This window comes from Bactrocera latifrons, unplaced genomic scaffold, assembly GCF_001853355.1.
Source record: "Bactrocera latifrons isolate USDA-ARS-PBARC rearing strain unplaced genomic scaffold, ASM185335v1 scaffold_48, whole genome shotgun sequence".
NCBI classification, from domain to species: Eukaryota; Metazoa; Arthropoda; class Insecta; order Diptera; family Tephritidae; genus Bactrocera; species Bactrocera latifrons.
In genome coordinates, this window is record NW_017537134.1 from 947746 (window position 1) to 963209 (window position 15464).

General features: G+C 34.9%; 1 protein-coding gene across 2 annotated transcripts; it reads right to left on the reverse strand.

Annotated features, from left to right (window-relative positions):
• Positions 1-1595: 1595 nt before the first annotated feature.
• Positions 1596-5843, reverse strand: LOC108973436 (esterase B1-like). Of its 2 annotated transcripts, XR_001993726.1 has the most exons (6): positions 5753-5843; positions 5406-5679; positions 5182-5332; positions 4321-5051; positions 3738-4123; positions 1596-3628 (listed from the first exon to the last, which is right to left on the reverse strand). XR_001993726.1 is itself a non-coding variant. In XM_018940700.1 (5 exons), the coding sequence occupies exons 1-5, from the start codon at positions 5761-5763 to the stop codon at positions 4103-4105; spliced, it is 1188 nt and encodes a 395-aa protein (XP_018796245.1). In that variant the 5' UTR covers positions 5764-5843; the 3' UTR covers positions 3697-4102. The 2 variants fall into 2 exon arrangements, 1 of the variants encoding a protein (XP_018796245.1); XM_018940700.1 differs by lacking the exon at positions 1596-3628 and having other exon boundaries at positions 3697-4123.
• Positions 5844-15464: the final 9621 nt, after the last annotated feature.

Genomic DNA, 15464 nt, shown 5'->3' on the forward strand with positions numbered 1-15464 from the left:
AGTTAATATGCAGCATGTAGCTTCACGTAGCTGTGCTAGTGCGCGTGACTACATGCGGCCGACATGGCGTATGAGTGGCGCACGTGTGCGAAAGCGTATGTGGCACGCTATGTGCTGCAAGCAATTCAATTAAAAATACAGACACAACTATACAAGCGTTGTCTACACTCTGGCGAATACGCGCCAAGTTTGAGTTTGCATTTAGTATTAGGGTGGGATGATATAAAAAAATTCGAAACCTTTGATACCTACTGTGTAGTATTATTTGTTGGCAGTTGAAAAACACACTTTTTTTTTTTTTTGCTCTAAAATCAAAATGTTTGTTAATATAGTCAAACAAACACACAGTTCCTGAAATAACGACCCTCCCTAATGCTGGCACATACAAAATTGCATGCGGTGGTGTGCAAGTTGTTGCAATGCTCTTATTATTTCCTGCATATTTTCAGCAACGCCGTATGCCTGCTAGCGGCAACATGCTTACTAATTGCTGTGGTTATGCAATTCTCAAGTCTTTTTGCACAATTTCTTTTTTTTTTTTTTTTTTTTTTTTTTTTTTTTTTGTGGCAGTGCTCATATAAACTACCAGCGAAATGTGCGCTGGCATTACTTCTCTACTGCCCTTGTGCTATTAATTTGTTAACAGTTGGGTTGAATCCCTGTCAGCGTGAATGCATTGTGACTGCAATTACTAAGGTCACGAGGGTTGGGAGTCATTCAGTTTAGTTGATTTGTACGCAAAAGCAAATACAGATGCATCAATCTGTGGAAAATTCTTAATAATAATACTCAGAAAAAGTTCATTCATTATGCGACAAGCAGAGTTTAGCATTAAAAGGCTGCAGACACGTAAATAGAAAGAGAGTAGCAAGTCCAGCGTAGTATTTTCTCAAACTAGAATATGGTCAGATGTAGGCTTTTATGTGAGTTGAAAACTTAGCGTGTGCTTAGTATTGACATAAAATTCTTTTAGCATAACATTTCAGAAAGCATATTAGCTGGAAGAAGATGATAGATTTCACCTTGCTTCATCACTCAACTCACTTACTATGAACCCTTAGTTTAAAAATTAATTTAAAACTGGGTTAAAGTTATTCTGTTCCATAATAAGCAAGAAATCTACTCCCGCTCTATCAAGGTATAAAAAAAAATTTCAGTGAATATTCGGTTTTATTTTTCGTATTTTCACAGCATTTTTTCCAATTTAAAGTATGAATTTTTACGCGAGAACGATACCAGTACGGGCTGAATTCTAGTTTTACTCCACAGAACGCTATTTATCTCAATATTTCTAACAGACAAGGGCAAACTGCCATATCATTCTCAAAATGTTGACTGTATTAAGTATTAACTGACAAAAAAAAATTTTACTTTTCACATGCTTTCAAAGCAAGTATGTGCGACGGTGCGTATGAGCAACATTCAAGACTATATTAATATAAAACCGAAAAATTTCTCAACTCATTCCCAACAAATTTGAATTTACAAATGACAACAACTTCATTAAATAGTTTCTGAATTGCATTTATTCAAGCTGAATTATGCTGACTTTCTCGCCGCAAAGTTCATTCGTTATCCGCTCCGCTCGCAATAAAGCCAACTGACCACTACACGCATTAGCTTATACTTACAACATTCATACACATAATAGCTGCCGCCATAAGCCAACCAATCAAAAATTTAACAAAGAGTTGAATCAACTTTTCATTGGCACACAAATAGACAAACGTCCACAATTTTAATGCGGACAGCAGACAGCAAAGATTTGTGGTCGACAAAAACAAAAAATACCGCGCACAATAATAAGCCTGCTGCGAATTTCAATTTATACACAATCGTTCATATGCGTCCTCACGCGCCCTTGCTCCGTCCACAATCAGTGGATATCAGTGACCCATTGCAAGGACGAAAAGCGCTCATAGACGTCGGTTAATACAGTGGCAATAAAAATGCGCTGCCGCTGAGTAAAAGCATCAAATATGAATATACATAGGCATTTGTTTGTTATTTGACAATTCTCTGTCTCTTCGTTCACAGCTTTCGCTTATTATTTGCTGACTTTTGGCCATTTGGGCGCAGATTGTGTCGATTATGACGTTGGTTTGTTACTTTCGTGATATTTTGTTTATTGTACACTGTCTGGAAATTTGCATAAGTTCATTGGATTTTGAATTTGTTCGGAAAATGAAATATGTGGCTTGAGGAATTGTAAAGTCAACCGGGATCAGTATGTGGGAGGATACTGTGTCGGAGTGGAAAGGATGTTTAATTGAGATACGCAGCTTCAAGATTCATAGAATTATTTTGAGTTAATATTATAAACTTTTAGGGGATCCGGGATCTACAAATCAAATATTGAAATATATCTATCTTTGAATACAAAAAAAAAGAAAAAAATTAATATAATATAGGCCACTACTTCCGAAGTTGCTAACCCGATTGCGAATTGTATTGATGACAACGCTTGTCGCAAACTGCTTACTCTTCTTTATAGGTCTATAAAGTGAGCATACACACATACATACAAACTTATATTATGCTTACGCTCCAACTCCATTTCCTCTCTTTCTGTTCCTTCAGATAAATTTCTCACTTTAAGCAAGCTGGAAAACAAAAGCAAACCATGACTGCGTTAACGAATCCAAAATAAGAGTAAAGTTCACTTTCCATTTGCTCGGTAACCTCGATAGTATGTGAAGTATGTGACCTACTCCGGCTACTGCACCATGTTTTTACACGAAATTTATACATGAGCCGGCACTTATTTATAGCAGCCACTCCGGCAAGCACTTGTGTCTGGATCACGAGCTACATAAAAGCCGCGGCAGTAAGTATAAAGACCGCGCGCATTTCGGTGGCCACTTTTTACATTCCATTAATTGATATATTGTATTCGTTTTGTTGCATTTTCGCTGGCAGTGAAGCGATTACATGCGATAGACTTGTTCTTATTTACCTTCATTTGGCAGTTATTTATTTTGTTGCAAGAGGCGCCCTTAGCTACGTACCCAATAGTAGATAACGACTTGTACCTCGTGCCGTAAGGTGAGTGAGCAAGTGAAGTTTTTACACACAAGACTCGTGCATACTTGTTGTTGTGAATATGTGTAAGGGCAGGTAGTTAAATATAACACTTTATATATACACTTTAAATGCGCTCCGGCGCTTGGCTATGCGGCACGTCCACTTGCCTGATAATTAATAAAAAAATGTTGTGCAACATTTTTCACCGATGGTGCAACATTTTAATTACGCATTCAGTTGGCGCATTCAAGAATTATAGCAACGAAGCAGTTCATAGCGTGTAAGGATGTAGCAGGTTCAAAAATAAGAGCGCTGCAAAAGATTTTTGAAATAAAATCAAACCGGATCGGGATATCAATGAAATGTCTTAGTCCTGTGAAAGTAGAATCCATGAGTCACCATAACATCCCGAAAAAATCACGGTTTGGGTTGGCCCATCAACGTCATTGAGCCGCACTTCTTCGAATTCGCCTCTTTATTGGATGGTACATCTCTCTACGCTGAAATGCCAACCCCTACGAAGAAATATGTCAAAAAAGCGGAAAAATATGGCGTCATTTGCTGCCCCTAGGAGTCAACTGTTGTAGCGTTCTATTAAAAGATACTTAAAAAAAATTATTTAACCAAATTATTAAAGTTCATAATCATTCAAATTTATTGAAATAAGGGTTTGCATAAAAAATAATAAACTGCTGCCAAACATTTGTACGTACGGTAAAATGTCTACTAAAAGGTTCTTATACCCGTCTCTTTAAAACAGTGATCCCACAAGACGCACTTCTCTTCCTCTGGCCATGTGATAAAGCTCAGTTCATCGCTAATATTAAGACAATAGCGAGCATCTGCAGTCAGCGGTTTCCAAACCAAACTGCTTAGTTTTTCACAGTTAGGATCCGAATTTAGAGCAAAGGCTGTAATCCAATCTATCATGCATTCAATCATCTTAAACTCCTTCGAGCTACGCTCTAGCTTAAATGAGTCTGGCATAAAGAAGATATAGGAAAGATCATCTACATGGCATACACCACGCACTTCACGACCGCAATGGTTTATCCGAAACAAGTTGAAGTACGGTGAGTCAAAGTCGAACTGTCGTTAACTGTAACGGTATGCAGAAATAAAATTTCATATTACAATATGAGTTGTTAATAAATAAGATTGTGTTTCTAAAGAATTAGAAGCGAAATAAAGGTGGTAAGATTGACAAATTTTAACAAATATATATTTATTTAATTTTCTCAAAAATCCTTTTAACCTTTTTAGAGAAATTCCCAATTTTGAAATAAATTTACTTACATCCATAAGGTCAAACGATTGCTCAATATCTAATTCCTTCTCACCTAAATGCAGGCGGATAAGCTTCTTAGCGAGTTGTTGTTGTGTGAGCATATCATATTTCTCTCTGACTTCGTATGGGAGCAAGTACTCAGGATGCTTTCTGAGAGTTTCATATAGTTCAGGTTCCTTGGTGAAATATTTGTAATTCATAAGACCTTCAAATGAGCTGCCTCCTAACACCAGCGGTATACTATGACACCAAGATTGCTTATTGGCATACAGATCAAGTAGGTCCTTGGTCAGTATAGCATCTGGCGCATGCTCATTTTCGAGCGTAGGAGAGAATACAGATTGATGGCCTTGCTTCTGTTCTACTGGCGTCAAAATTTTAAGATCGCAAAGGCGTTCTGCCGGTAATGAGCTGAGATAGGCAAGTATGTCGTGGTTATTCTCTTGGCCTTTATATCCCAAGTGCTTGGCGAAGCGATATTCTAGTTGGGGAATGCGGCGCAAGTGCATTTGCATGCCGGAGATTAGTATGACTTTGTGGAAGAGATTTTCACATTGCGGCACATACATGAGCATTTGTGCTGTCGCGCTGCCTGAGCTGTGTCCGAATAGTGTTATATTATCGGGATCGCCGTTGAAGTACTGACAATTTTTCTTTATCCACTGTAGTGCCATGACGATATCCTTGAGGCCCGCATTACCGGGCACTTGAAGTTCGGGTTCCGGAAAACTGAGGAAGCCTAAGTGGTTTGAGGTGAAAAACTATTTATCTTATTTGGTTCTTTCTAATAAAGTATTAAGTACTTATTTCCTTCAAGACTTTTTCTTAATCCAGGCTTGTTTCGAATTTTCATATATTTCGACACTTACCTAAAGCACCTAACCGAAATCCAATTGTTATATATACTACATCTTTCATCATTAAATAATCCGGACCCCAACTGTTACGCGAGGCATCTCCAATTGCAAAACGTCCACCAAGCAAATAAGCCAACACCGGTAAGGGCTTTGCAGAACGTAGCTAGGTTTATGTGACATTAAAATAAATATTGTTATGCAATATTTTATTGTATTTAAAGAGTTGTCAAGCTCACCTTCTTCGTAAATACATTTAAATACAGGCAATCCTCAATGCCGTCTATCACGCCGGTATAATAATTCGATTGGATACACATCGGCGGACATATGGTACAGTCGCGTACGCCAAGCCAAGCCTCGACCGGCTGTGGTGATTTGAAGCGTAATTTACCAAGTGGTGGCTTCGCATAAGGTATGCCATCGAAACTGTAATAGGTGTCACCGTAGATACCTTCACGAAGTTGACCTCTCACCTTGCCACTTGAGGTGGACACTATTGGCTCTAGAATTCTTAAAAAATTAATTTGATTAACCGCCGGTATATGGTCTATAACATTTTACTCCCGATCGTCGTGCGACTTACTGCGAATCCATAATCTTCGCAACTAACTGCTACGGTGTAATGATTAAAACTGCGGTTGCACCTGTGCCATTTTTTGCTCCTCCGTACTCGATTTTATATCTGTTTCGTGAGATGTAATATATTTAGATTTCTTTATTTGCACAATGTGCTATTGTTTGCTCAAAATAGAATCGTTCAGGTTGTTTATAAAGATTATAAACTATTTGTTGTGGAGAGTGAGAGAAAAAGTGTTTGCTTTCATAATTTATTAAATACCACCATAAATGTTTAGACTTAGTAAAGATGTTATCTTTTCTAATGGATCGAGCTGCTTAAGATAACCGGAAATTAATATAATAATATAAAAATTAAGCTGGAGATACTTCACGGCCACTGTTTGGTACAAGTAAAGCCATTTCGGAAGGGAACAGAGCTAAACTATCATGATGAGGGGTCAGTGTATCCAAACTAACACCATTTTTGAACGCATTGATTGTAATTTAAACGGGCATTTGGGTACCCCAAGCATTGGCAAACAGAGCAATCGGTGGCTTCATTATAATACATACATGTTTCTGATAAATACGGTTCAATTACTGGGCCAAATGCGAATGAGCAATCATTCAAGTTCTCCTCTTTAGAAAGCAAGTTGTGACGTAGCTGATCGGCTGAGGTACACTCGAGTACATTGTGATTATTTTCAAAGCCGTTTTGTCCGGTGTGTTATCGTACAAGCTGAGATATCTTGTAAATATGACAATAATGTGTTTCTGTGCACTGATTGTAAGTTACTTTAGCATGAAATCAATGTAATGAGTTGTTTCGAAATGATCGAAACAAAGAGAGAGAAAGTTAGATTAGTTGGTCTCAGTGGGCACTTGCGAAGTTTGAAAGAATTTAAGTACCTCCCCTTGCATGGTATTCTTCGCAACAGAGAGAACATCGTTCATACATATATTCTAGGAGTGTTCTCTTAATACTCTCGGAAGAAAGTTTTTCTATAGAATTCTATACGAAAACAAGTCAACAGGTTCAGAAGCCTAAGAAGGTCTTCAAGAAGCTCAACATTAGGAGTCACTATTCAGATTACACTTCTTCATCAGCGTTTTACTTTTGGGCGAGCATGCTTTTGCCGTACATACTTCTTCTAAATTGTGTTTTACGAAAACTATCCTCAACTATTTCATTTCTGGAAGTTAGACTTCGGAATATAGAATTACAATTTCTTAAATTAGCTTTATTACAACAAATTTGGAAATCTAACAGCTCATTGAATAAGAAATTATAACGTCCCTAGTAGCGCGTTGCACGTAACTTGTATAACTCATTAAAAAGTTAAATGCATTTTAAAAATTTTTAGAAGTCTTGTTTTTTTTTGGATTTTAGTTAAGATAAAAAATTACATATTCGACAAAAAAATTTTGAAAGTATTATCGTCAATTTAAAGTTTAATGCTAAAAGTTTAAAGTTTCACTTCGTCACAAGTAAAAGCTTTCACCAAAGTTCAAAGTTTAGCTGATTTATTAGGGTTTTGGAGCTTCGAAACTTTTTATAAAACATCAATAATAAATGTAATGAAAGGGAAATGTGGTCAAACAACTTGTAAAGTTGTAAGAGTAAACGGCATACATGTACGACTACATACAGAGTGATCCGTAATCTGTGTCGGTACGAAAACATTGAATATCGTAAAAAAATACAACGGCAATTATTCTTATTTACCTAATGCAATTTAAAAACTATTTTTTTTCTTTTGCGAATGGTCCTTTTAAACATATTTCAACTTTCAGCAATCTGTCCAGTTGTTATTCGGCGATTTGCATCGACTATCGACTCTATTTTATGCACATCAGCTTCCCAGGACGTGGTGCATCCTCAATATCGTAACAACCAACATAGAGAATGACTCATGCTGTATATTCATTTACAATTTTTTATATTAACAAATTATAATTGTTTTATATCGTAAAAATTAGAGATCAGCTCTTTTTCAGATTTGAAATGTTCTCAATTTGAGAATCCCAATAAATTCAGTTTCATATCTCTGCCGCATAATCAAAAAGCTGCGAGCTTTCTGCCTTTCTTTTTTCTGAGTCAACTCAATTTTCTTGCGTAAAATGCATATTAAATTGCATTATGCTCTGAGTAAATCTGATATTTTTTTAGTAAACATATTTATAATGAACAATATATTTGAAAATTTGGCCTTTGTTGATTTCTTGCTGCATTTTATCTTCAATACTTTCATTCACTTCTACTTCTTTCATGCTTGTTTATTTGCATATATTCGTACACTCACTTATACTCACATAAATGTGTATGCATGAATGCCACATTATTCTTATACCAGTAAGACATTTGCTCATCTTGTTTTCGCATGCTGCAATATGAGTAAATACATATACATGTACGAGTATGTATGTATATATATTTATATGCTTATAAAATGAGCAACACTGCAGCATGTTTGATTTCAGAGAACTTATTAATGTATTTGAAGGCGTGTATATAGATGTTGGTTTACATACATACATAAAGATATGTATGTATTAAAAGGGTGCTCGTTTGCAGGTTAAAACTTTAGTTCAAAAGAAAACACGTAAAAGGCAATGTATGGTTAGCTTTTTGTTTTATATCAGATCTCAGATCGTTTAAAGCCTGCGCTGCTGGAATAACTAGTATTTAGTTTTGTATTATTAAGCTTTATCTTTAGTTTAAAAAAAAATTTATGGAAATTATGGCATCGAAACGCAGGAGAAGCCTCTTGAGTAATATGCTCACTCCGAATAGAGAACTTTCTCTTAATTCTACACATGAAATATGCCCCGTTCCTGAACTGTGCGAGGCGATCTGTAAATTTGTCGTGATCTGTAAATTGTAGGTACTGAATATACTTGAGTTCACCTTAAGAGCAGGATGTAGGATGTAGTAAACCTTCGAAACAGCACCCTATTTATGTTCAATTTCATATATATTTCCATTTATTTAATGCAATTTCTTCGTTCTGATTTTGAGAGCAGTTTACTACATTGTTAGAAGTACATTTTTGTTGATACACTGTACATATACACACATATGTGCTTATGTACTTACGAAGTACATACATGCTTGTATATGTATGTATTCTGATTTTCGACTTGTTTCTCTCCTGATTGCAATTTTAACTCAAAACATGAATGACTTTTCTACATAAAACATTCCATGTGTTCTCTTCCATTTTCTATGTTACAAATTTTCGATTTAATATTCACGTATATATATTTTATATACCATATATACAATATATATGTGATTTCATGTGCTTTATAATCTTGCTTTAAATTTGCATAGTTTTATAAAGATTACCCAGTGAGAAATTAAAGCCAGGACAGAAAGTGATTTACGCTACCAAACATATGAGTCAGAAAAACGAACTGTATAATTCTTCCGAAGTATTAACAAATACGTAGTTATGTAACGCCTGTGTTATAATATTATTAATCGATATACTTATTAGAGTGGTTCGATTTTTTTTTTCCTATAAAATCGCGTTTGCAGGAAAGTTCCACAGTTCATTCTGAAGAACTTTGCCTAAAAAATCAGAGACCGGTCTAAAACCGGTTTATGAATAATCGGTTGTATGAGAGATGTATGTTATAGGCTCAAGAGCAATAGCATATCAATATGTATCTACATATTAAATTTCATTCGCATATCTCAAAAACTGACGAAAAATGTTTTATCGTACCTAAGGCACTTTGCCTTAAAAATCGTTCATAGTATCTTAGGCAAAATTTTTTAGAAAGATATGTAGAACTTTTTTTTTTTTTGACGCCCTGTAACTATGCATATTCCGCTAATAGATACTCACCGAGCCTGACTATTGCGCTTCAATTTTAACAGATGTAATGCGAAAAGTTTTCTGAAAAGTGCAACAACTGGGTCCAATTCATCACTTTAAGGACCTATACAAGCAAATGCTATGTGCTTGATTCAGGTTATTAAGTAAATATGAAACTAGTTGGGATCAGAATTGTTTACAACAAATACGACATAGTTAAGGAGACTGTATGGAGTAATTAAGTTAACCATAACTTTTACTTGACTTTTCTATAAAAAACCCTCTTCAGATAATGTTTTTGTTACATAACCTTAACTGATTAAATAACAAAATCAAAAAAAAAGTCGCAGTCTTTTGTAAAAAATTGAGTTTTGTCTTATCGAATGTGCTTCTGACTTGGATAGGGTTGTTAATTTTGAGCCTATTAAGTAAGTAATTTCACGAAACTTTTCGATAACTGTAAATATAATGTCCAACAGAATTGTGAAGGCCTTCCAAGCAGTCCTCTATTACCGAAATATATCTTTTAACTATATCAGAATTTGTTTCCAATCAAATTTTTCTCGCATTCTTTTTCCGAAAATTGGTATGAGCAGAGAAATTACAGAAATTATTCAGAAATATGGTATCCGCATTCACTCGGACCAATATTAAATCAATAATTTTAGACTGCGATCTTCCTAGCGCCACTGGTGTTTATCCGTTTTCCGAGTATATAACTTTTTAACTATATAGACTTCTGGAGACTGTTTAACCTTAAGATTATTTATAAAAAACAAAAAAAGTCCATTATACAAAAATTAAAGTGTCTTCATTTTAAAACAATATTCGGAATAATATTCACACTGGTATGCTGCATTCCAATTTATTCCTTCAAGGCTTGAATTAGGAATGTTAGGTGCACACATATATGCATTTAGCTTATGATACGATTCAGAGTGCATTCTGAGTTCCGTTTGTTTTCTCAAGTGGCTTTTGTAGGTATTTTATGGAAGAAATTTTAATGGAGATTGCTCCAGCACATGCGGTAAATCATGCGTAGATATGTGTGTATGTACATGCATACGCACATGTTCTGAAATATTTTGGATATCTTCGAATGAATATCAAATTTGTTATGCGACTTTTAAATTTGCTTTATGTGACTGTATATATTACATACATGCATATATCATATATATTTGAGTAAAACTAAAAAAGAACGCGTTGGAAATGCAAATCTTTAGAAGAAATTGGCCAACAAGAAGTTGAAGAATAGAATTGTTCAGATGTTCGCAAATGGTTAACAATAAAACTGCTTTGTTTTGTGTAATTGAAAGAAAACATAAGCTTTTCGGGAAAGTGATTTCGAAGTGTGTGCTTTTGAACTTTCCCTATTAAACATACAATAATTGAAAGAGGCAGCTTTGAGAAGTAAAGATGTAACTGCAGCTTGTTAAGAAATGGTTCTTGTTCAAACTTTTGTCGTGGCAATTAGAAAACGAAAAAAATGCATGCATATTTTAAATATTTCTAAGATTTGTCTTTATGAACACTGACAAGAGGTTCATGTTGAAACAAACTAAAAAAAAAGCTCTACAAGCTATACTAATCAAGTATATCTTGATTCCACTTTATGCGCTTCGTTTTTCCACAGTTGACAAAAACTGTAGACACCAATAGACCTTTCTGAACTTGGTCAACACGGAGCACAATAGGCTTTCCTCTTCTTCTGTGACACAGGTAATAATATGATGTAATTCTAAAAAAGCTAACAGTTGGACAGAGCTACTCATTTCGTTACCCATGTCGCTGTTAAGGCGAAACTTCTTCCAACTCTCGCTAGGTATTTCATTCAATGAAAATAAAGTAAAGTTATGGAAGGTGACTGGGGGCCTGGTGCCTTGGCAAAGCTTGCGTCCTACTATAACGCCACCCTGCATGCCATCAGGAGGCAATTATCCGTGATATCCTGTGCTACATGCCACACATGTGGCAAGCTGCTAGTATATATGTATATATGCATGTATGTTTGTAGGCATGCATGTGCTTTTAAAAGTTCATTAAGCATTCGCACAGTTCTGCACCAGCCACTAAATAACTCTTTGCCGCACATCTAACACCTTACTTTATTTCTATTGTTGTGCGCTGTTGACAGCTGCCATTGTTGTTGATGGCCATGTTGCAGTTAGATAAAGTGCTGAAATTACGCGCGAAAAGTGCGCACAAAAGCAACGCGCAACAACAGCAACAGCAATCGGCGTGGCCACACCAGTGCGAAAATTGTGCAATTGTGTTGCTGGCAACACACATTTTCCGACCGCAATTTTCCAACTCGCTTTTAATCATTTAATTTTACAACTTGAAGAAAATTATTTTCGCTGGCACAATTTAGCCAGCACGTAGCACTTTCCCGGCGTGTGCATGAGTGTTACTGGCATTCGATGTATGTATGGATGTGTGTGTGTGTGTGGTGTGTGGTGGTGGTGGTAGTGCATTGCTTGCAACGCCTCGTACGTGGGTTTGGCGTTCACTGTGTGTTTTTGCATGCAGCCGTACATATGTACATATTTACGTTAGTGTGTGTGTATGGCATGTTAAGCGGTTGACCCGGCAATGCTTGGCTGTTGAATGGTCATTATAAGAATTATGTGCTTACTACTCAAAGTCTAAGCATTTAATTGCCTCGGGCATTTAGTGTGAAATTATTTTGAATGCAACAACGCATACACTGGCACACTTTATGAGTGTTTAATTGTTGGTGCTTTCCCGAATGAAAGCTTAATGGTGTTAAAGCACTTGAGGAATTTGGTTCGCTTTGACTGTTAATATTTACATAACTAAATTAAAATCAATTAGAAAAGCAATTTGCCTTGTGAATAGTTCATCTCCTTCATTTTCGAATTCTTGGAAAATTGTGGATGATTTTTCGAATAATTGCACAGCAAAAAACTAAAAGCTATATGTATAGTATTATTAATGATGTGTTTATGGTATAAGAAAAAAAATATATTTATTTAACATTATTTAAAAAAGTCCTTGAGTTAATACTACTGAAAGGCTATAGACACTGTTCAGCCTCCAAGTGAACTTTTGTCATGATAAAAATCAAATCTATATAATTTTCAGTTAGTCCTAACCATCAAAAGGCGCTAGTATAAATTTGGCAGCTATCGGGTTATGAGTTTTGGAATAATATCATTTTGGGAGAAGCAACTTCTATATTATTGTGAAAAATGTGGATAATATTTTGCGTTGTGTTAATAAAGTATTATTTTTTTGAAGAAAATAAATACAGTTGAAGCAAAAACTTGGCTCGGTGATGAGTTTCCAAAGAGTGTTCCTGAAAAATCAACCTAAAAAGGCTGTTATCAAAAAAAGAAAAAAACATCAAAAGGTCTATAAAATAAGTTTGGAGGACCGTAAAGTGAAGTTGTTCGAGATAGAAGGCAATCTAAAGATATCAACTGAAAGTGTACATCATGTACTTCACGAGTATGTGAAGCTCCGTGCAAAGTAAGTAAAGTTGATAATTCGGAGCAGTGTTTGAAAATGTTACAGCACAACGAAAAAGAGTATTTGTGCCGATATGAGATAATGGATGACTCCACTATTTCACTCCGAAGTCCAATCGACAATCATTCATGTGGACTGCGTACGATGAACCGCTCCAAAGCGTGGAAAACACAACAATTGGCTGGAAAGGTTAAGGCGTTTGTATTTGAACATGCAAGGAGTCACTGTTGATGACTAATCGTCGAAAAACGGCTGGGTTTGAAGAAAAAAAGGGCTGTTTCACCAAGGCCATGCACCGCGGTGGTGCACGGAGCATCGTCAGTGATATCTGTAGAAAAAATCTATGAATTGGGCTTCGAACTGCATCCGCACTCATCGCATTCTCCAGATCTTGTCAGAAAAAATTGTTTTACTATGACAGACAGGTCTTTTCAATTGGTCTGTGCCTTAAAAGGTTTCAAGTGATTAACTTAAAGACATCTTCGCATCTGAAAAATATACTGAGCTTCGCTATGTGAGAAGAAGTGGCCTTATTTTGACTGTATTTTCTTTACTTTTGTTATCATAAACACGAAAACTACCAAACAAATGCTGGGAGAATCGCTTGAAACTCCAGTAACAAACTAAATGTCCTTCATCTGTGACCACTAGGATTTTACCATATTTGTTGGGTAGCTCTACAAAGTATAAACATTCTACGCAATCGTATTAAAGGTTTAATATTCAAAAACGAACATTGTTGTGAAACTATTTGAACTATTTTATAAATTGCAAGCGTACATTATTTCAAGTACAACAAAATAGCAATTAATTCAATTTAATATATTCCTTCACATAGGAAATAGATAAGTGATTTAATTAGCATGTCAATTGCAATAGCTAAAATTTTAATAGCATGTAATAAAAATTATATTGTGTCAGCACAATTATGTGTTGAAATCGCTTACTTTCGCAATTTATTTAAAAAACTTGTTTAACAATTTATTTGGTGCGCAATTAAATTAGGGTCGAAGGTTTACATTTTCGTGCAAATAAATTATTTTTATTAGAGGCTAACTATTTACAAACAAGCATGAAATGAGTAGTAAAATAGCAAGCTACATTAGCTTTTCGCCAAAGTCGATTAATAAGCAGATTTATGATAACTAGAAAAGTGATGGAGAACTATGCATATATGATGAATATTACATTAAAACTATATTAAACATTTACATGTGCTCGCTGTAACATTTTAGTTACTTTTGTAACCTGAGCACGGTATACTTGCTTTGTGACGAAGTTAGTCTGCAGTTCATTAGGCATATCAAGTCCTTGTATGAACACTGTCATTCAAACTGAGTGCTGAGTACTCGTATTACAGCTTCGTTGCAGCAAAAGTTGACAGTTTTTCTTGTTTTATCGCAATTTACATTTTTTTTATTTTATTTATTTTTATTTTATTTTATTTTTTTTNTTGTGCACACACTTTCAGTTTAATTAAACCTAAGTAGTTGCATACATACATAAACACATAAACATGTAACACAACTAAAAGCATCGGTTACGTATCTGTCTCTTATACACATCTTACAAATGACCACTATGGATTTTTGGTTATTAGGATTTATTTTTTGCTGGCATACATGCTCGCCGCTCTAACTAAATCCTAATAACCAAAAATCCATAGTGGTCATTTGTACAAAAAATGCACATCGAAAATGTTTGGATTTCAATTTAAATTGACATATGCAATCATGTAAATTGTGGTAAACCGCAAAGCGTTTTTGGTTTGCGATTTCGAGTTTTTTTATTGGACAACTTGTTCGGACAAAGTGTTGAAAATTTGCAAATTTATTTTATTAACGCGAAAGTCAGTTTTGTATATTTGTTATACCGCGTGATATGATATCAATTGTGTTTCAAACCACTCGCGTAAGTGTCAAAAAAATTTACTATTAAGGAGGTCCTTAATGAATATAAAAAAGGATTTTTGTATTAAAATTATCGTTTTTGGAAGAAAGTATAATCAAATACAACAAATCCTGTAAAGAAAACTGTATATACTATACTCAGTAATAGCCAATTGGTTTCGAAATTATTAGATTATACAAGTATAATACTCTTAACTACAAAAGTTTTATAAATCCGCCGTAAAATGATAGATTTTTTAGAGCCACCATAGTGTATGTATATATATTTCTTTACGATAATGTTTGTCATTTGACACTGAATGCTATTTATCTGATTTTGTAGTTAAATCAAATGACCTTTTTTATTGAAGATTAGTTTAGAGATGAAGTTTTTTAAAATATTTGTAATATATAAGAGTTTTTAAAATTATTTTATATTTTTAATTCTTAATTAAAGCTGTCTCTTATACACATCTAGATGTGTATAAGAGACAGCACACACACACATCCATACATACATCGAATGCCA